The following is a 16,241-nucleotide window of genomic DNA, read 5'->3' as shown; positions in this document are numbered from 1 at the left end:
TACACTGTGTATCTGTGTGAGATGTCATAAAATAAAAGAGCAGCAGTAAACGCCTTGTAGAAATGGAAGCTGCTCATTTATGCACACAGACTGTTCATACTCTTGTTGAACTTTGTTGTTCTATACCTGACGCTGACAAACATTTGTATGAAACTAACAAACAGGAAGTAACAGACTAAATGAATTGGAATTATACAAACACAAATCAGTGAAACTATACACTGTACATTAAAAAAACATTTTCTTTAATCATGTAAAACATTTTCAATTCAAAACAGCTTTTTTCATATTGAATAAGGTTACATAATTACTTGTAACTACAATGACGTAAGCAAGATAAATAGTTGCTTGATGCTAAATGTTAGCATCATGCTAACATGTTCACAAGAGAAAGCTGCAGAAATGAGTCGTGAAACCTGGAAATGAGTTAGCATTTTAGCACTCCTGACCTCGACTAGATGTCAGTGGGCTCTTGGTTTGATGAATTAAAGTCTGTTGTTAACACACACTTAAGGGACTTTAACGTTTTGTTCTACGACATAAAATACATTAGTTAATACCCCACTTGTGAATTTTAAAGCTTTGACAGGTTTTAAAAAAGGTGCTTGCTAACAAGTATCTATATGACACTTAAAAACACCATCACGTAGAGTACAGCTTTACAGCGTCGTAGGGGTCAACACATTCTTCCTCTGACCTCGGCACATATTGACGTTAGGTTGCAGACTTTCCACTTTGATATATGACGTGCAAGGTACCCTGGGTGCGTTGGTTGTTGATGTCCTGGGATGCTTCACAGTTTGTACGTTTTGTCTTTCGACAACACACACACATGGTTGGGTTTTGGAAAAAAGAACAAGGTTTGCCTTTACAATCTTACGGAGAGTGAACACCGGCCTCCTGGGTGAAACTTGGTGGTTGCTGGACCCATCCCCCTCCCCTCCCACCTGCCGTACTTGGACTTCTAGTGCCTGAACTTTCATTGGCGTCCTGCTGTGTTTCCACTGACGGTGTTGGGTATGATGCTGAGGTAAAAGGACCGTTTTTTTCATCTATGTCTGATGCCGGCTAAACAAAGAACCATCATGCATATAAATTAAAACAGAAATGAAATCATACAAAACAACAATAATAATAGCTACTCCATAGCCATTGGTAGCTTTGTCACCTTCTACCTATGCCAGTCCTCAATGCCTATGTGCAGTTTCACATAGATTGACCACGTCAGTGAGTAGAAAAACGTGGGACAGACAGAATGACTGACTGACAGAATGACACACTGACAGTTTGCGTGATTATGTACAGCATACCATACCATGACTTAGTCATACCAAACATTAGAAAACAACACCAACATTGGTCCACAGGGGGAGCCACAGCGATCGGTCGCATTTTAGCCATTTTGAAGCATTTTTCTGTTGTTATAGCGCCACCCAGTTGCCAATTAGAGTTAAATTTCTCCAGTCACCTTGAGGCGTCCTGTTCTACATATCTACCAAGTTTAGTAAAAATCCATATGGCGGTTAGGCCTAGATAAGAAATGAGCTCTCTAGCGCCCCCATTTTGTTTGATGGGGTCAATAATGGAGGGGTCCCCTCAGATTATGTGTGGTCATATGCCTACAAAGTTGCGTGGTGATGGGTGAAACCCTTGAGATGTTATACACCTTTATGTGATGAGCCACGCCCTCCGCAATATTCATTGCCTTATAGAAGCTCAGTTTTAGTAAGTTTTCCAACTTTTGCCAAGAGGGAACTTTAGATATTGGTCCCTAGATTATGTTCACCCAGTTTCATGCAGATCGCTCAAACTTCCTAGGAAGAGATCCATTTGAAGTGTTTTTCAAAAAATTCAAAATGGCGGAAAATCTATATGAGTGGAAGTTATGGGTTCTTGAGGCAAATGTGTTCCTCATGAGGAGAGGCATCTCTGTGCAAAGTTGTAATATTGCTTCATTGGCATCCTCCCATGACTCTCTACCACTGTGCCAAATTTCACATGGATTGACCAAGTCAGTGAGGAGAAAAATGTGGAACAGACACACACAGAGTTTTCGTCATTATATAGTAAGATAAGACAATCGGAGATAAGGCATTTAAACAGCAGAGTGTCCAAATTTTAGGTCCTTTGCAGATTATTCCAAGTATAGGGAGCTCTGTAAGAGAAAGACATTCTTCCTGGTTCAGTTCTGATTAACCATAGTTGTCTTTGTTTTTGTTGACGGGCAGTGGCGGCTGGTTTTGAGCCATGACTCCTTCTATTCTGGCTCCCAATAACACAACAAGACAAACACATTTTAAGACTCCTATGTAGCCTACAGCCCTGTGGGGGAGAGGCAGCTAACATGATGCTAACATGATGTCCTCGTGACGTTGGCCCTAAAAGAGTCTATAGAGCCACTATCATGGGTTCATTAAACACTTTTTCACATTTCACATTCAACACATCGTCTTGTTCATTTTCATCTAATGTGACTTAATTGCTTCACAACCGTAGCAGCATCAATTTAAAAATAACCACAGTGCTGATCTCAGTTTAACAGAGCGCAGGTTGAGTTAATTTGCTCTAAACTGAGTTAATGTTTGTTTCTTTGCATTGGTCAGGTTTCTTAACGAGGGACAAGTTTAATAATCAGTCATCTTGACATTTTCCACTTAATTCCTATAAAATGAGACTTTCACTCTGTAAACAAACGGTTTAATTAGAAAATATATATATCAGCTTTTTTTTCTTCTTCTAGTAGATTTTCTTTTTGATGTGTGAGGATGTGCTCGTGTCATGAGACTGTGGGCTGATGAAACAGGGTGCTGGTCTGCCCACCATATCTTATTTCATCTTCAGAGCCTCTGACATCAGCGAGGCAGAGGTTGATTGGTTGTGGGATGTATAGAGAACTTCCTGTTGGACGCGCTGAGAGTACATCTGCGGGTTGATACAGCTAGAAATGGTTCACTTTGAACTGGAGTGCAACACTGCAATGGCTCTTACAGTAAAATGATACTGGATCCAAACACTCACTGATATGATTTCTCTATATGACTGTGCGTTCGGTCTACTTCCTGCACACACACATGGTATTTCATGGTAATGGACTGTATATGTGCTGCTGGGTAAGAGTTTGGCCATTGCAAATGCTTAGATTGAGTTGTGCTTGCGGAGGGAAATACCATTTCTTCATGTTGTAATGTGTGAGACATCAGCATGGTCAACCATAACCATTTCTAGAATTTTGATGAGTTCATCAGCGACGTGATTGCCTGCTGTTGCTTCACTTGTAATGGAGCGACTCTATGTGCATGTTTAGCTGTTTTAAAGGAAAAAGCTAATTACAGCCTGAAGGCATGTAATGACAAATGAGAGTGATAGTGAGGCTGTCGTTCCCGTCTCTCTGCCTCACTTCTCTTATGGCATTTTTTCCCCTGTAGCGTATGACTCATACTCCTTGTCCAGCTTTTACGCTCCTCACTATGGTCACATCTGTCTGACACTGAATTCTTTTCCCCAGATCTTTATAAAATCCAATGAAACTTCAATATTTCTGTGTGTGTGTGTGTGTGTCACAGTTCATGTTAAGGGCTCTAAGACCATTTAAATGTGGATGGTTACTCTTTGGCTGCTCCCCAAAAGAATCCAAGCTGCACAAGATTTTGAGGGAAGCACATAAACCCCCCCAAGAGGTTTGCACGTGAGCAGATACATGAGAAGATACGGATCACTGAGATATCTGAGACACTTAAACGCACAAGGCAACAGATGTCATTGTAAGTATGGTAATAAGACACTAGCAGAGGGGAGGAGGAGGAGGCGTGAGGGTGGAGATAACAGAGAGGTAAGCAGTGAGTAGCAGGTAGGATCAGGCAGCGTAAACACACAGCAGCAGCATGAATGGTTATCAGGTGATAAACAACACCTCATCGACTCGTGAGAGTGTCGAATTGCTGATTGTAAAAATCTGAATTAAATTTGTGCTCCATTAATGTAGCACAGCAACAGGAAACTCCGATGTCTGCAGGCAGAGGATTCAGCATCGATAGTTGTGATTGGTTGATAATTCTGTTGGGACACTGAGAAGGGTGTAGGGTCCAAGGTCAAGGAGAAAGAGCTCAGGAGAGGTTTAGGAGCAAGAGTGCACGATGGAGAGCAGAAACTTCTCCTTAGGTTGGCTTGGTGACATCACAGAGTCACATGTCACTGTGACAGTAGTGCCCAATCAAGCTGAAAAACTGTGTCCATGGACAGGAGCCTCACTTTGGTGTGACAATGAGGCATCATGTGGAGGTCAGTACCAAATGGCTGTCCTTTGTTTACTGAACAAAGAACATGTAGTCTCGGCCGCTGTTTCAGGCAGGGAGAGGAAGAGCCTTCACGTGTCCAGTTAAGATCTGAACAAATGACAAATCATCTGTGGTTGAGTGAATGCCAACAATTTTAAAGGGAATTAAGCAAATATTTCAGTTTTGTTATTCTAAAACTAAGATAGCAAACATACCTGCTAAACATTAGCATGTTTGCTATCTGCTAATGGGGTTGTGTTTACTGCCTTCTTGTTGTGGTATGCACGACCTTGTAAATGAAAATTTTCTGAGAGCTCCAAGTGTAAAGGCCCGAACATACTCGGGCGGAACGTGGGCGGAACGTACGCGGAACGGACTCCGTGAGGAATGTCCGCAGTCAATCGGGCTTTCATAGTTTCCTGTAAAAATGTCCATGAAAAATCCCAGCGATGTGAAAAATACATGCCGAGCAGTCACTGGTGCGTGGAGCAGAGTCCACGCGGTCGTAAAATCTGAGCTTTGCGCGCACAGGGCTTGCGGACGTCCGCTTTGAGTCAGCGCGGACCTCCGCGGAGTCCGTTCCGCATACATTCTGCCCGAGTATGTTCCAGCCTTAAGACTTCATGTACACGACTTCCCACATCGTAAATACAAGCTAACGAGTTTCATTTGAATGCAGCAGTTGTCATTTTGAGCACGATGTTAGCATGCTGACATTAGCGTGTTAGCTCAAATTTAGTTAAATCAGCGCTTAAAAAAACACTTAAAACTTTCATGCCTCCATGCTGCTGATAGCCGTGGCCGTGTTCTCGGGTTATCCATCCATACGTCTGTCTGTCTCATGCTTGTGAACACAATATCTCGAACACCTCAAGAAAATTTTAAATTTGGCACAAGTATCCACTTGGCCTCAACATTGATATGGTAATGGAAATGATATGGTAATCAAAGGTTCATGGTCGCTGTGAAATCACAAAATATGTTTTTGGCAGTAACTCAAGAATGCATGCGTTAATTATGACAAAACTTCACACAGATGTCTAACAGGATAAAATAATGAAGTGATGACATTTTATATCCAAAAGGTCAAAGGTCAACTTTGTCAACTGTGACATCATAATGATCTGCACGAAAAACTTTTCTAAGCATTACTCAGTGTCATATCTCAGGAACAGAAGGCGCTTGTTTGAAAGAGAGACCGAATAAGTAAGAGATGAACAAAAACAAGACCTTTGTGCTGCTCTCTACTGTTAACCTGTTTTCTGGCCCATCTGTGATGTTGAATGTGACACACCAGAAAAAAAGACAAAAACAAAAAAACAGAGAGACATGCTCGTCTGCTGTTGAAATGGAACAGGGTCTGTTTCCCGCACACATGCACTAATTTTGGTGGAAAAGGATATAAGTTATGTGTTACACGAAGATGCAGCTCACATGTAGGCGAGGCCACATTTTGCATGACATTTTTGTCTGTTCCGGCAGTCACTATGTCAGATTAGGCAATTATGGAGTCATAAAATCCGGCATAATACTTTGGACATATCTTAGGCCCTGCAGGCAAAATATATGCATAAAATTTACTTTTTTTGTAAATGTGCAGTACAATTTAAACCATTTGTAAAAATTAGTGTATCTCAGAAACAGAATAGCAACTTAAATAATTGACCTATGGCTAAGCCACGCCCCCTCCACTCACTCGGACAAACTATCAACATTCAGTGAGAGGTGCTATGGCAGGTGTCACAGTACACGGCATTTCACAGGAGGCAACTGATGATTTTTGGAGACATAACGATCAGATGTCATTGAGAAGTAACCAAAAGGGCCTAAACTACGCATTGGAGGGATATATTCATCATTTTATTGTTGAGAAGAACAAGTTAAAGTTAAAGTGCCACTGAAGTTAAGGTTTTTGGCTCAGAATATGAGAAAAGGATAACGGCCTTTTTACCATCTTTACCAAGAGTGTCTCTCCGTTAGTTTGGTGCTACAGTATTTACACTGAATCATTCAGCATAACGTTTGCCAACCTTTGTTATCTCTGCCATTACAGATAAGTTAATGAAGCTAAGCTCCAGAAGTTAACGTTAGCTTAACTAGAGCCCTTTGGACAACAGCTAACAATGATGTACGATCACCAAAGTACAAAACTAGAACAAAATAGGTTAATGAACTCCCAGCAAACAAGGTGACATGATGAACAACGCAGCTAGGAGCTAACGTTAGGCTAACTTTAGCTAACGTTAGCTAGAGATGTTAAAGATAACTTTATATTTCTTTCCAGCAAAGTGACAATATGTTGCCTCAAACACAATGTTGACTTACCTTAGAACAGATGTAGACATCATTGTTAATCTTATTCACGTTGAGTTGATGTTGTGGTCTAACGTTACCACACAACTTTATCCAAAGGAGACACTTTTCTCGCTTGAGATGTGGTTTAAAGTGTAAAAAATACACCTGGTCACCCAGCCTCTCAGGATACCTTGTGTCAGAGTTGCATGTACCCCATGCACACCGTTTGACCATTTTTAAACTTCAAATCTCAGAAAAAGCTCATAAAACCGAACAAACTGACTTTCTGTAATGCATTTCAATGGACGTCCAGGCGGAGAATGTCCCAGTGTATGGGAATGGCTATACGCACTGTGATTGGCTCATCGCGTTTGAGGGCGGGGCTTAGCCATAGGTCAGTTCTACCTGTTGCTTTTTTGCCCTGCCACTTCCACTGACATTCTGTTGTAAATACGTCAGCATGGTGTCATATCATCTGCATTACCATCTGTGAGAAAAATACAACACCAAACATCAAATTAAGCCAGTGCAGCTGTTATTTACACAGTGCTCAGGCTTTTGTTTTCCTTAAAAATCTGCTGGCAGCACATTTTGACTCCGTGACCTTCATTAGATTACAGTGATATTAAATGCACATAAGCTACTGTAGCTCCAAACATGATGTTGTTTATGTTTTATTCTGCGTAACGGTGATGTTCTGTTTTTATTTTCCTCAGCTGGGTCCCTTTTTATAAAGATCCTTGAGTTTTCCTGGTTAAATAATGAATTAAATTTTTCTTCTTTTCATTTATTATTATGAAATTTAAAAATAGTGAAAATATTGACTGATTTATTTTTTTCCAGACGACTGCCGACAGACCTGTTTTTTGTCCAAAGAGTACCCGACCCCAAACACTGGCTGAGAGACATTCCAGCTTCCTATCTGTTTTCCACAGCAGATGAGATGTTACAGTATCATATCAGAGCAGCAGACTCCCAGGCTCCCAGAGATACAGCACCCACACACACACACTGGGATGGATGGGTCTGCCAATCAGCCGAGCAGACTGCAGCCCAATCCTCGGCTGTGTGGTTTTTCTCCCACAACAGCGTGACTCACACTCTGAGCTTTGCAGTCAGTGGAGCGTGTATCAGCCTCCATCTTCACAGGAAACGCTGCCACCGCTTCCACTTTTCTATCTCATTATGCACTTACATACACTCGCTAATAAACCCCAGCATGCTCAAATCAGCCGTGCAAACATGCGCTCAAAGTGTGCTAGGAGCAAGTTGACAACACAGACAGAAAATAGTTCCTGTGATGGCGCTGACAGCAGCTCATAGGCAGGCATCATGTGTTAATGATTTTGCCACAGGAGGAAAGAAAGAACTTCAGTCATTGTGCAGACAAATGTACCTTACTATTAGTGCTCTGCGGGATGTTTTTTAATGGTGACCTTTAAATAAATAATGTTAATTATTATAATTTACAATATAAAACAAATGTTTCTCAGAACTGAGCTGGAAAACAAACAAAACTGTGAGTCTGTTAATAAAAGGCTGTCATCAGGTCGATACAGGATGATATGGGAATCAGTCCAGCCAGCACAGTAAACACAGCATATAGCTTCATTCTGAGGACAAGCTGTGACCCAGAGTAACTGCATGTACGTGTACGTGTATGTGTATGTGTACGTACACACTGTCTCCATCAGTGAACGTTAGATGACCCTCCTGTTGGTGTGCAACTTGGGAAACAAGACGAGATGAGTCAGACTCACAGCGTGACTCATCGTCCCAAAGTGACACCATGTACTCATTCAGACATAAATACAGCTTCCTGTCCTGCACAAACCCACAGCTTCACCTCACACACAAGATCTCACAGAAACATCACACAAATACATTTTGGACTGAACTCACTCGTACAAACTCTTTTAGTTTTTAGGCTGCACAGCAAAACATCAGAGAACACCATCTGTTTCATTTACTGTGTGTTACCAGAGGAGATGCACCTTTTGAAGTATGAAGAATCGTTAATGTCTACGTCAACATAAGGAGATCAATTTTTGGCATTTACCAAAAACAATTTTTCATTACCCCAAAAGCTCATGTAGTGATTACTGTAATACAAACATGATATTCCATCAACTGAGGGATATCCGTATCCGTCAGCCGTCCAACAATGCACAACATGATTTTGGCCAAGTAGGACATGCTCCTGGACCAACACTGCAATCAACCAATCACAGCCCTCTGACATCATCAATGTGCTGCTCCTGTGCGTATTTCAAATTCCTGTGTGCTTCGTCAGAGCTAAGCTAGTTTTCCAAATTGAAGTTAAGACAATTGAACAAAAACCTCAGCAGCACTGAACAAAACCATGTAAGCTACTGCAGGGTTAGCGAGTTAGCTTGTAGTGATGGCCAAATGAAGCCTCATGAAGCATTTTCTTTATTTTCTGAGCCCACTAGATGGCGCTTTTTGTTCAACAAAAGGTTGAAAGCACACTGAATGGCTATTCTTTGAGTTTCTCTCTTTCAACCAAGAGCGCTATCTAGTGGGATCATAAAATAAAGAAAATGTTTTATGAGGCTTCATTTGGCCATCACTACTAACTAGATGGCTATACTATAAAGTAAGCTTGCCAATAGGCTAAAATGTTAGTGAGTTAGCTTGCTGAATGTGTCTTTCACAGGTCATCGCAACTGCAAAATAACATTATCCTTACACTTAATGTTAATGAACAATGTTTTAGCCTATTGCTAAGCTTGCTTGTCAGCATAGCCTTCCTAGATAGCGAGCTAACTTGCTAATATTATAGCCAATCAGCAAGTTTATGTGGGATTTTGATCCAGGAGCATGTCCTACTTGGCAAAATCACACTGTGCGTCCAACAACCACCTCTGAAGAATCATACTGGCAGCTTGATGAAATACCACTTTCTGCTTTGTGCTAATTAGGAGCGGTGGAAATCACCGGAGGGCCCATGGTACGATATTATCACGATACTTAGCGAAAAAACAACAACTACGTGACAGTTAACAAATCGGGGCACTTCTGTGTCAAGTGTGAACCCGGCGTTACAGCATCTAAGTGAACTTCGGCCTGGCCTGCAAAGTGTCACCTGCCAGGCTGGGCTGGTACATCCAGACCCGCCTGTACAGGTGAGTAACTTGGAGCCATATTTGATGTATAAGTGGGCATACTAAGAATGTAAGAGTCCACACTGTCTGTGAGGAGATTTGTGCTGCAGTAGGAGAAATAGTCATAGTAGCGCAAGTAGAGAGTGATAGGGATTCCTTTCAAACTAGAAGAAATAGTCATCAAACAACCTGCTCAACCTTGGCCAGAAGACTCGCTGTTTTCTCAACACAGACTACATCTCCACCACCAATCTCTAGAAACTCAGGGTACCTGTCACGTCCCCTCTGCTCTGATCTCACTGACCTACTGTCCAACCTGCAGCTTCAGTTTGCTTAACTGTGTAAATCTGTAAAAAAAAAAAAGTAATTCCCCCACACAAATGGTTTTAAATGTTCCTCTTCAACACATTTCTTACATACTGTGAAATATTTGGTTCTGTGTCTGTTCGAGTTGACTGCACTCAGAATGTCATTGTTAACAACAACACCTTCCTTTCAGACATCTGCACAGCACCAAGGAGAGTCCAGGATTCAGCTGATGGAGACCAGGAGGAGGAAGTTCAGCTCTCCGTATGACCTGTAGGTGTTCTCGAGGTGATCATTCACTGTAAATAACCTGAAAATGAATTTATTTCTGAAGCACACACAGAGGACACTCAAAAAAAAATCCCCAGGGGGGCATTTTATTCCCTTCCTGAGGTGACTGAACATACCCATGATCTTTGTTGTTCCAGGTCCAGGTCTTCAACCCTGAGAATTCTGCAGATTAAGTTGCAGAACTGAATGAGCTGCTGATGTTTGCGGACATGCTGAATGAGATGCTCGAGGTTGATGCCTCCAATTACAGCCTGTTAGGTACTGGAGCATCAGTTCAGTGTGTACTCCCTCAGCTCCCAGTTAGTCAGTGTTATAATCCCATTGTTTTTAACATATTACAAATTATTGTTCTTTTGTAGCCGTGTAGTGGTTAGAGCACTCGTCTTCCATGCGGAAGGTCCAGAGTTCAAATCCTGCTGGGGTCGACGTAAGCAAAGGCATACGGTCACAAGAGGTTCCCACTGCCGAATCAAATCGGATCAGATTTCTTAAGGAGGATTCAAGATAAGAGAGTAACTCCGGAATCTGAGCCAAGTCCCCAACAAGGGCATGTCCCAAGCCCGTTGTAGACGGGAAGTTCCAGACATGAAAGCGGATTCTCTTTGTTCTCTTAGAGCCGGTTTAGACCTGGTTTCAACATGCATCATGGGTGATCTGATCACAAGTGGACAGCTCTAAATACAAGAGTAAACAACCACCAAGGCGCATTGTTTGTATTTTAAACTCAGATGTCTGCATGAATTGATTTGAAAGACAAAATTCAGGCGTGTTAACTTGAGGTCAAGATTTTATGTCCCCTCCCCAGGACAAAATCAAACAGACCCAAAACATGGCATGGAGAACCAAAACAATTAGCTAAAAGAGGCTAAAAGGAGAGCTGCTCCCGACTAAGACTGTTCCTAATGGACCAGCAGTCCTCATCAGGGTCCATCAGTGGACCAACAGTCCTCATCAGGGTCCATCAGTGGACCGACAGTCCTCATCAGGGTCCATCAGTGGACTAGTCTCCTGCATGTTTCTGATATGAATGTAATGATTAAATGATATATTTTGGTGGTTTGAGTTGAAGGTGTGAGAAAGAATAGTATCAGTAACATTGTTAACACTGTGCTACATTACAGAGAAATACAAACCGTACTAATGAACCTTCATTAATATAGGCCTATATTTTATCTCCAAGTGCACGTCACACACTGAGCGAGCCGCCTGTTAATGACGCTGTGGGCTAATGGGCATGTAGCTACTTCCATGTTTCACATGATACGTCATGTTTGTAGTCGACCAATGAAGATGAGTTCACATATCACCTTGGGTTCGTCCTTCACCTTCTCAAAATGATCCCACACTTTGGATTTCCTGCCCGACATGTTATTAACTAGCCTGTGGAATAACCGCAGGTACCAGCCCTGGAGATTAACCTGACTCCTGTCTGACTGCTGAGCGTGGACACTTCCTGTGTCTGTCCTTTCAAAGTAAAGTCACACATGGTCCAGTCATATAGGTTTGGATTTATTTTGACAAGGTGCAGCTCCTGATAGAGTTTGTTTCACATTTGTTTTATCTTTATTTTTCTTCTGCAACTAAACAACCAATGAAATCTTGCTGACTAATAGCCTTTCTCGTCGACGAACATTTGGGCAGCCCTAACTGAAAGCAGGTAAACACTGATTAAATCTCCAGACTTGGGTGCAGCACCACAAGACACCCTTTCAACCTTTCCCATTTGAGCATAAATATCAAAATATCATGAACTGCTGGTTTAAGATAAGTTTATATTCTTGCCAAACAGATTGATAAAGTGGTACCAAACGCTTTAGTTATGCAGATCACAAGTTTATTTGGGCCGTTTGCACTAGTGACACTTCATCCACATTTTATTCCATTATCTCCATCATAGCAACAATAAAACAAATAAACATCAAAAATAACATCCAGAGGAATCAGTGCAGGTAACCAACCAGGACATCATGATTATTCTTTTTTTCTGACTTGTTCTCTCTGTTATTCAGACTCATTTAAATAAACTGGAGGACCTAATCAAACAGGTGGCCTCTAAGGTGCCTGTGCACATTCCTCTCACCTCAGCGCTTCACCACTAACTGTGTTCACGAGTAAACAAATCATCTGATTGGTGTGAAAATAAAGAGCGGGGAAGTGCTGGGCCAATCGGAGACGAGTCTTTGTTCGGAGTTGAGAATGAAGCACTTGAAGCCCAACTGTTGCCTGGAGACACTTTGCAGGCAATTACAGAGCCGGAATACAGTGAGGAGAAAATAGGTGATATTGTCAATGGAGCATGAATTTGTGTGTAGGCGTGTGGGTGAGCAGGCGAGCGCTGTGGCTGTACATGTGTTGAATACAGCTGAGCATTAGTGGAGATATGTGAAAACGTAGATACAGAAATGTTAATGAGTCTTTTTATACATCTGTGAGCAACCTTTCTGAACATCCTGTGATCCATGTGTGGATATAGATTATGTGAATGGAAACATAGGTTTTCTATATTACTCATGCAACATCACCACCTGATCTATCTACTGGGAAAGCTGGTGCCATTACTATTTAAAAAAATAATTAATAAAAATATATTGAGCAAAAATACAACAAAATAAAGTGAGAGATATAAACACATTTTATACCATCAGTCATAAAGGTTCTGCTCTCTGAGTGCTGAGGTGGACATTACTCACTGTATTTTCAAATATAACACGAGTGCACTGCACGAACACAGTCTATGGTCAACAACTAAATCCCTGTTCTGTAGTATGAGGTGTTAAAGAGAGCTTCAAGGTCTCTGGCTGAAGTCCTGGGGCCTCATTTATATATTTTAATTCAGATTTATTTAAAAAAATAGCTATGATCTATTCAGATCAAGTTGTGCTTTGAAAGCTAGGTAGGTGTTTAAAGCAAAGACGTGAAATGACCATGACCTCTTAACACAGCATTATGTGGTGGTAGCATGTGATGTCATGTGCTAAAATTGCGTAACAATGACAATAACTGAATCGTTGACAGTGGAAAGTCATTTAGGATCTGTTGTTGTGGTGGACACAAGAATTCCCTGGTTCAGTGACGTCAATGCACTGTGGTTATTGTTACGACCCCGTTGGTAGTGTGCAGAGAAAGAGAGTCCTTGTAGAGAGGAGGTCGGGGTGGTGGATGGTACCAAACGCACACAGGACTTTGACCCAGGAGACCACTGCACATGTTCTGTGTGAAACTAAAAGTCAGAGTTCTTTGACCTTTACCGTACTTAACGTCCTTTTTGTGGTTATGCCACGTTACGTTATGTAGACTACCTTTATGATGTGCTTGCAAACTGTACGCCACAAACATAGTTATCTTAACTGAAAACACGTTCTTTGACTTAACCCAACTGTGCTGCCCCATATGTAACAAACGCAGTGATCGTATTTCCTGTCACCACCACATAACGCGGCGTTCAGAGGTTGTTGTCATTTCACATATCACTCTCCGTGTACCCTGTCTAAAGCGCGTTGAAACCACAAAGTGACATTTGCTCGTTCATGTGAAACAGATTGGGCTGGTGACATACTGACTGCTCACAGGACTACTTGGTGAAAGGTTGTAGCTGGTGAGCTAACTGTTAGCATGCTAATTCCAGCACTAGTCAGTTACAGCGGCTCATAGCTTCTCTCCAGTTTCTCTCCTTGTTCTGGTTGCTCTCCCTGGCATTTAGTCACCACTGTACAACATTTAACTCATAAAAACATACTGAAGAGGGAGGATAAAGCTCACCAAGCTGATCAGCTTGCTAACGGTCAGTTTACAATAAGCTAGATTAGCTCCATCAATTTAAGACTCAGGCTTTTCACCGAAGCCAATTCTACACCAAATATTTGCACGGATTAACTTTGTCTCCTCTGATTGTGAAATTTTGTTTAAATCCTGCCATGTTCAGACCTTTATGTTTAAGTTTATGTTACAATAATATCCAGGTCATGAAACAACCTCCATTTAAACGCTGAACGACACTTTAAAGACCAGGTAAATGAGGCCCCAGGACAAAAACAAAAGCCTGTACACCATATAACCCAGCAGGGATCTTTTCTAGGGAGTGGGCTGCACACTTTCCAGTTTCGACAGTGTGACGGGTATCTTCCCCTCCTCTATACCTGGCGGCTTCGTCACCACATCCCCAGGATCCCTAAATGCCCTCCACTTTGCCTCTCCTCTCCGTCCCCCTTCCCCTGGTCTGTGGAACAGCTTCTCTTTCAAGTTGGCCCTGGGGAGAATCCAAACCACAACCCCCATCGCCGCCAGGGCCGAGCCGAGACAAGCGAGCCCGATCCCCGCCGTAGTGCTGACGTGCAGCCCCCTGTTGAAGCTGACGGCCTGGTTGTCCACGAAGAACAGGTCCCCTTCTCCAAACGACTCAATTTTGTGGGGAGTGGAGTAACCGACTGACAGGCTGGCAACACCAGCAGTCAGGATCAGGAGACCCAGGGCCAAGGACACCTGGAGGGAAAGAGACAGAAACCAGAAGTGGGAAATTCTGCAGCTCTGGTCCTTTCTTTGTTTCTATAGGCGGCTCCTATTTACTCAGCGCTCTTCACTTCTTGTTAGGAAAGGTCATCTTGTTGTGTGTGATGCACAAAAATCCAAATTGCCAAATAAGCAGGAGGCTCACATACAATCCCTCGCCTTTACAAATACCACTAGCACTGAGTTTAAAATGCACAGTTGGCACAATATAACATGAGTATATCAGAGTTAATACACCAGTGAGGCACAATTAACAGGCGACACCATGTGTCACAGAGGTGGCACATGTCTGTCTGCAGCCCTCCCAAAACCAACAGTGGGGCTCGAAGTGGGAGGAGCAGCAGTGCATGGGGAGTGTGGAAGTCTAATTTTGGAGAAAGGCAGAAAAAAATCTGACTATACCTGGATCCTTTTGTATGTTGTTGAAAAGGGGCGTGCACTAAAGGCTTTTACACGCACAGCAAGCTTAAAACAGCACATAATCAATTGAATTGATTGATGCTGTTATCAAGGAAGGGACTAATTATGGATCCAGTTGACGTCAGTCAGTCACAGTAACATCAGCATAGTGGCAGGACAATATGGACGACCACACGTGTCAGGGAAAGAGTAATACAGCATTTAATTAAATAGTAACTGTATCAATCAATACTGAGCTCCAGTTTTGACGTCCAATAATTGTGAACGTTCCCTTGACATTTTCCTTCATTCAGTGCTTCACAGCGACTTTCTCATCTAACGGTGGGAGCATTTTTGATGATGGCCTCCGTCCAGTCCTTTGGTCTTATCACATTTAACCATAGTTGTCTTTGTTTTTGTTGACGGGCAGTGGCGGCTGGTTTTGAGCCATGACTCCTTCTATTCTGGCTCCCAATAACACAACAAGACAAACACATTTTAACACTCCTATGTAGCCTACAGCCCTGTGGGGGAGGGGCAGCTGCACCTCCAGCTGATAACATGATGTCATGTAAAGGGTCTACGGGAAAAAGAAAAGGAGCGGGAAATGGAAATAGGAAAGGAAACTGCCTTTTAAATACCTGATTAAAATCTGTTTTCCTAATTCAATTTGTGAATCCAGTTATTTCTCATTTTAAACTGCAAAAGATTTTAAGCCAACAAAATTATCTGTATCTGTATCTGTATCTGTACTTGAAATGGACTCTGCTTTGCTTTATTTATTATTTATTAGAAAACTATTTATAGAATAATCTCAGAATTAAGCTTTAGATCATTTTGAGCACAAGAGTAAACACAGCTACCTAAGTGAGGATTTCCCTTTTATTATGTGTCGACACATTTTACTCATAGTATGGGCATTTATGAGAGGTACATTATCTGCACTGGATATTCATTTAATCTGACATTTGTATTGACTGTTTTATGTTGTTTGTGTAATTTGAAATATTTATTAATGGATCAAAATTTTATTTGTATATTTTTT

The 16,241-nt window shown here is 41.9% G+C and overlaps 1 protein-coding gene across 3 annotated transcripts in view; it reads right to left on the bottom strand.

Moving 5' to 3' along the window:
* Positions 1-12,108: 12,108 nt before the first annotated feature.
* The window catches only part of nrsn1l (neurensin 1-like), a 176,940-nt gene continuing 172,807 nt past the window's right edge, over positions 12,109-16,241 (bottom strand). For all 3 annotated transcript variants that reach the window (XM_078175446.1, XM_078175447.1, XM_033636556.2), the window contains one exon: positions 12,109-14,770. In XM_078175446.1, the coding sequence (XP_078031572.1) occupies positions 14,363-14,770 (408 nt within the window). In that variant the 3' untranslated portion in view covers positions 12,109-14,362. The remainder of the gene's footprint in view (positions 14,771-16,241) is intronic.

Source organism: Epinephelus lanceolatus, chromosome 16 (genome assembly GCF_041903045.1).
Source record: "Epinephelus lanceolatus isolate andai-2023 chromosome 16, ASM4190304v1, whole genome shotgun sequence".
NCBI lineage: Eukaryota > Metazoa > Chordata > Actinopteri > Perciformes > Serranidae > Epinephelus > Epinephelus lanceolatus.
This window is presented reverse-complemented; position numbering and strand designations above follow the sequence as displayed.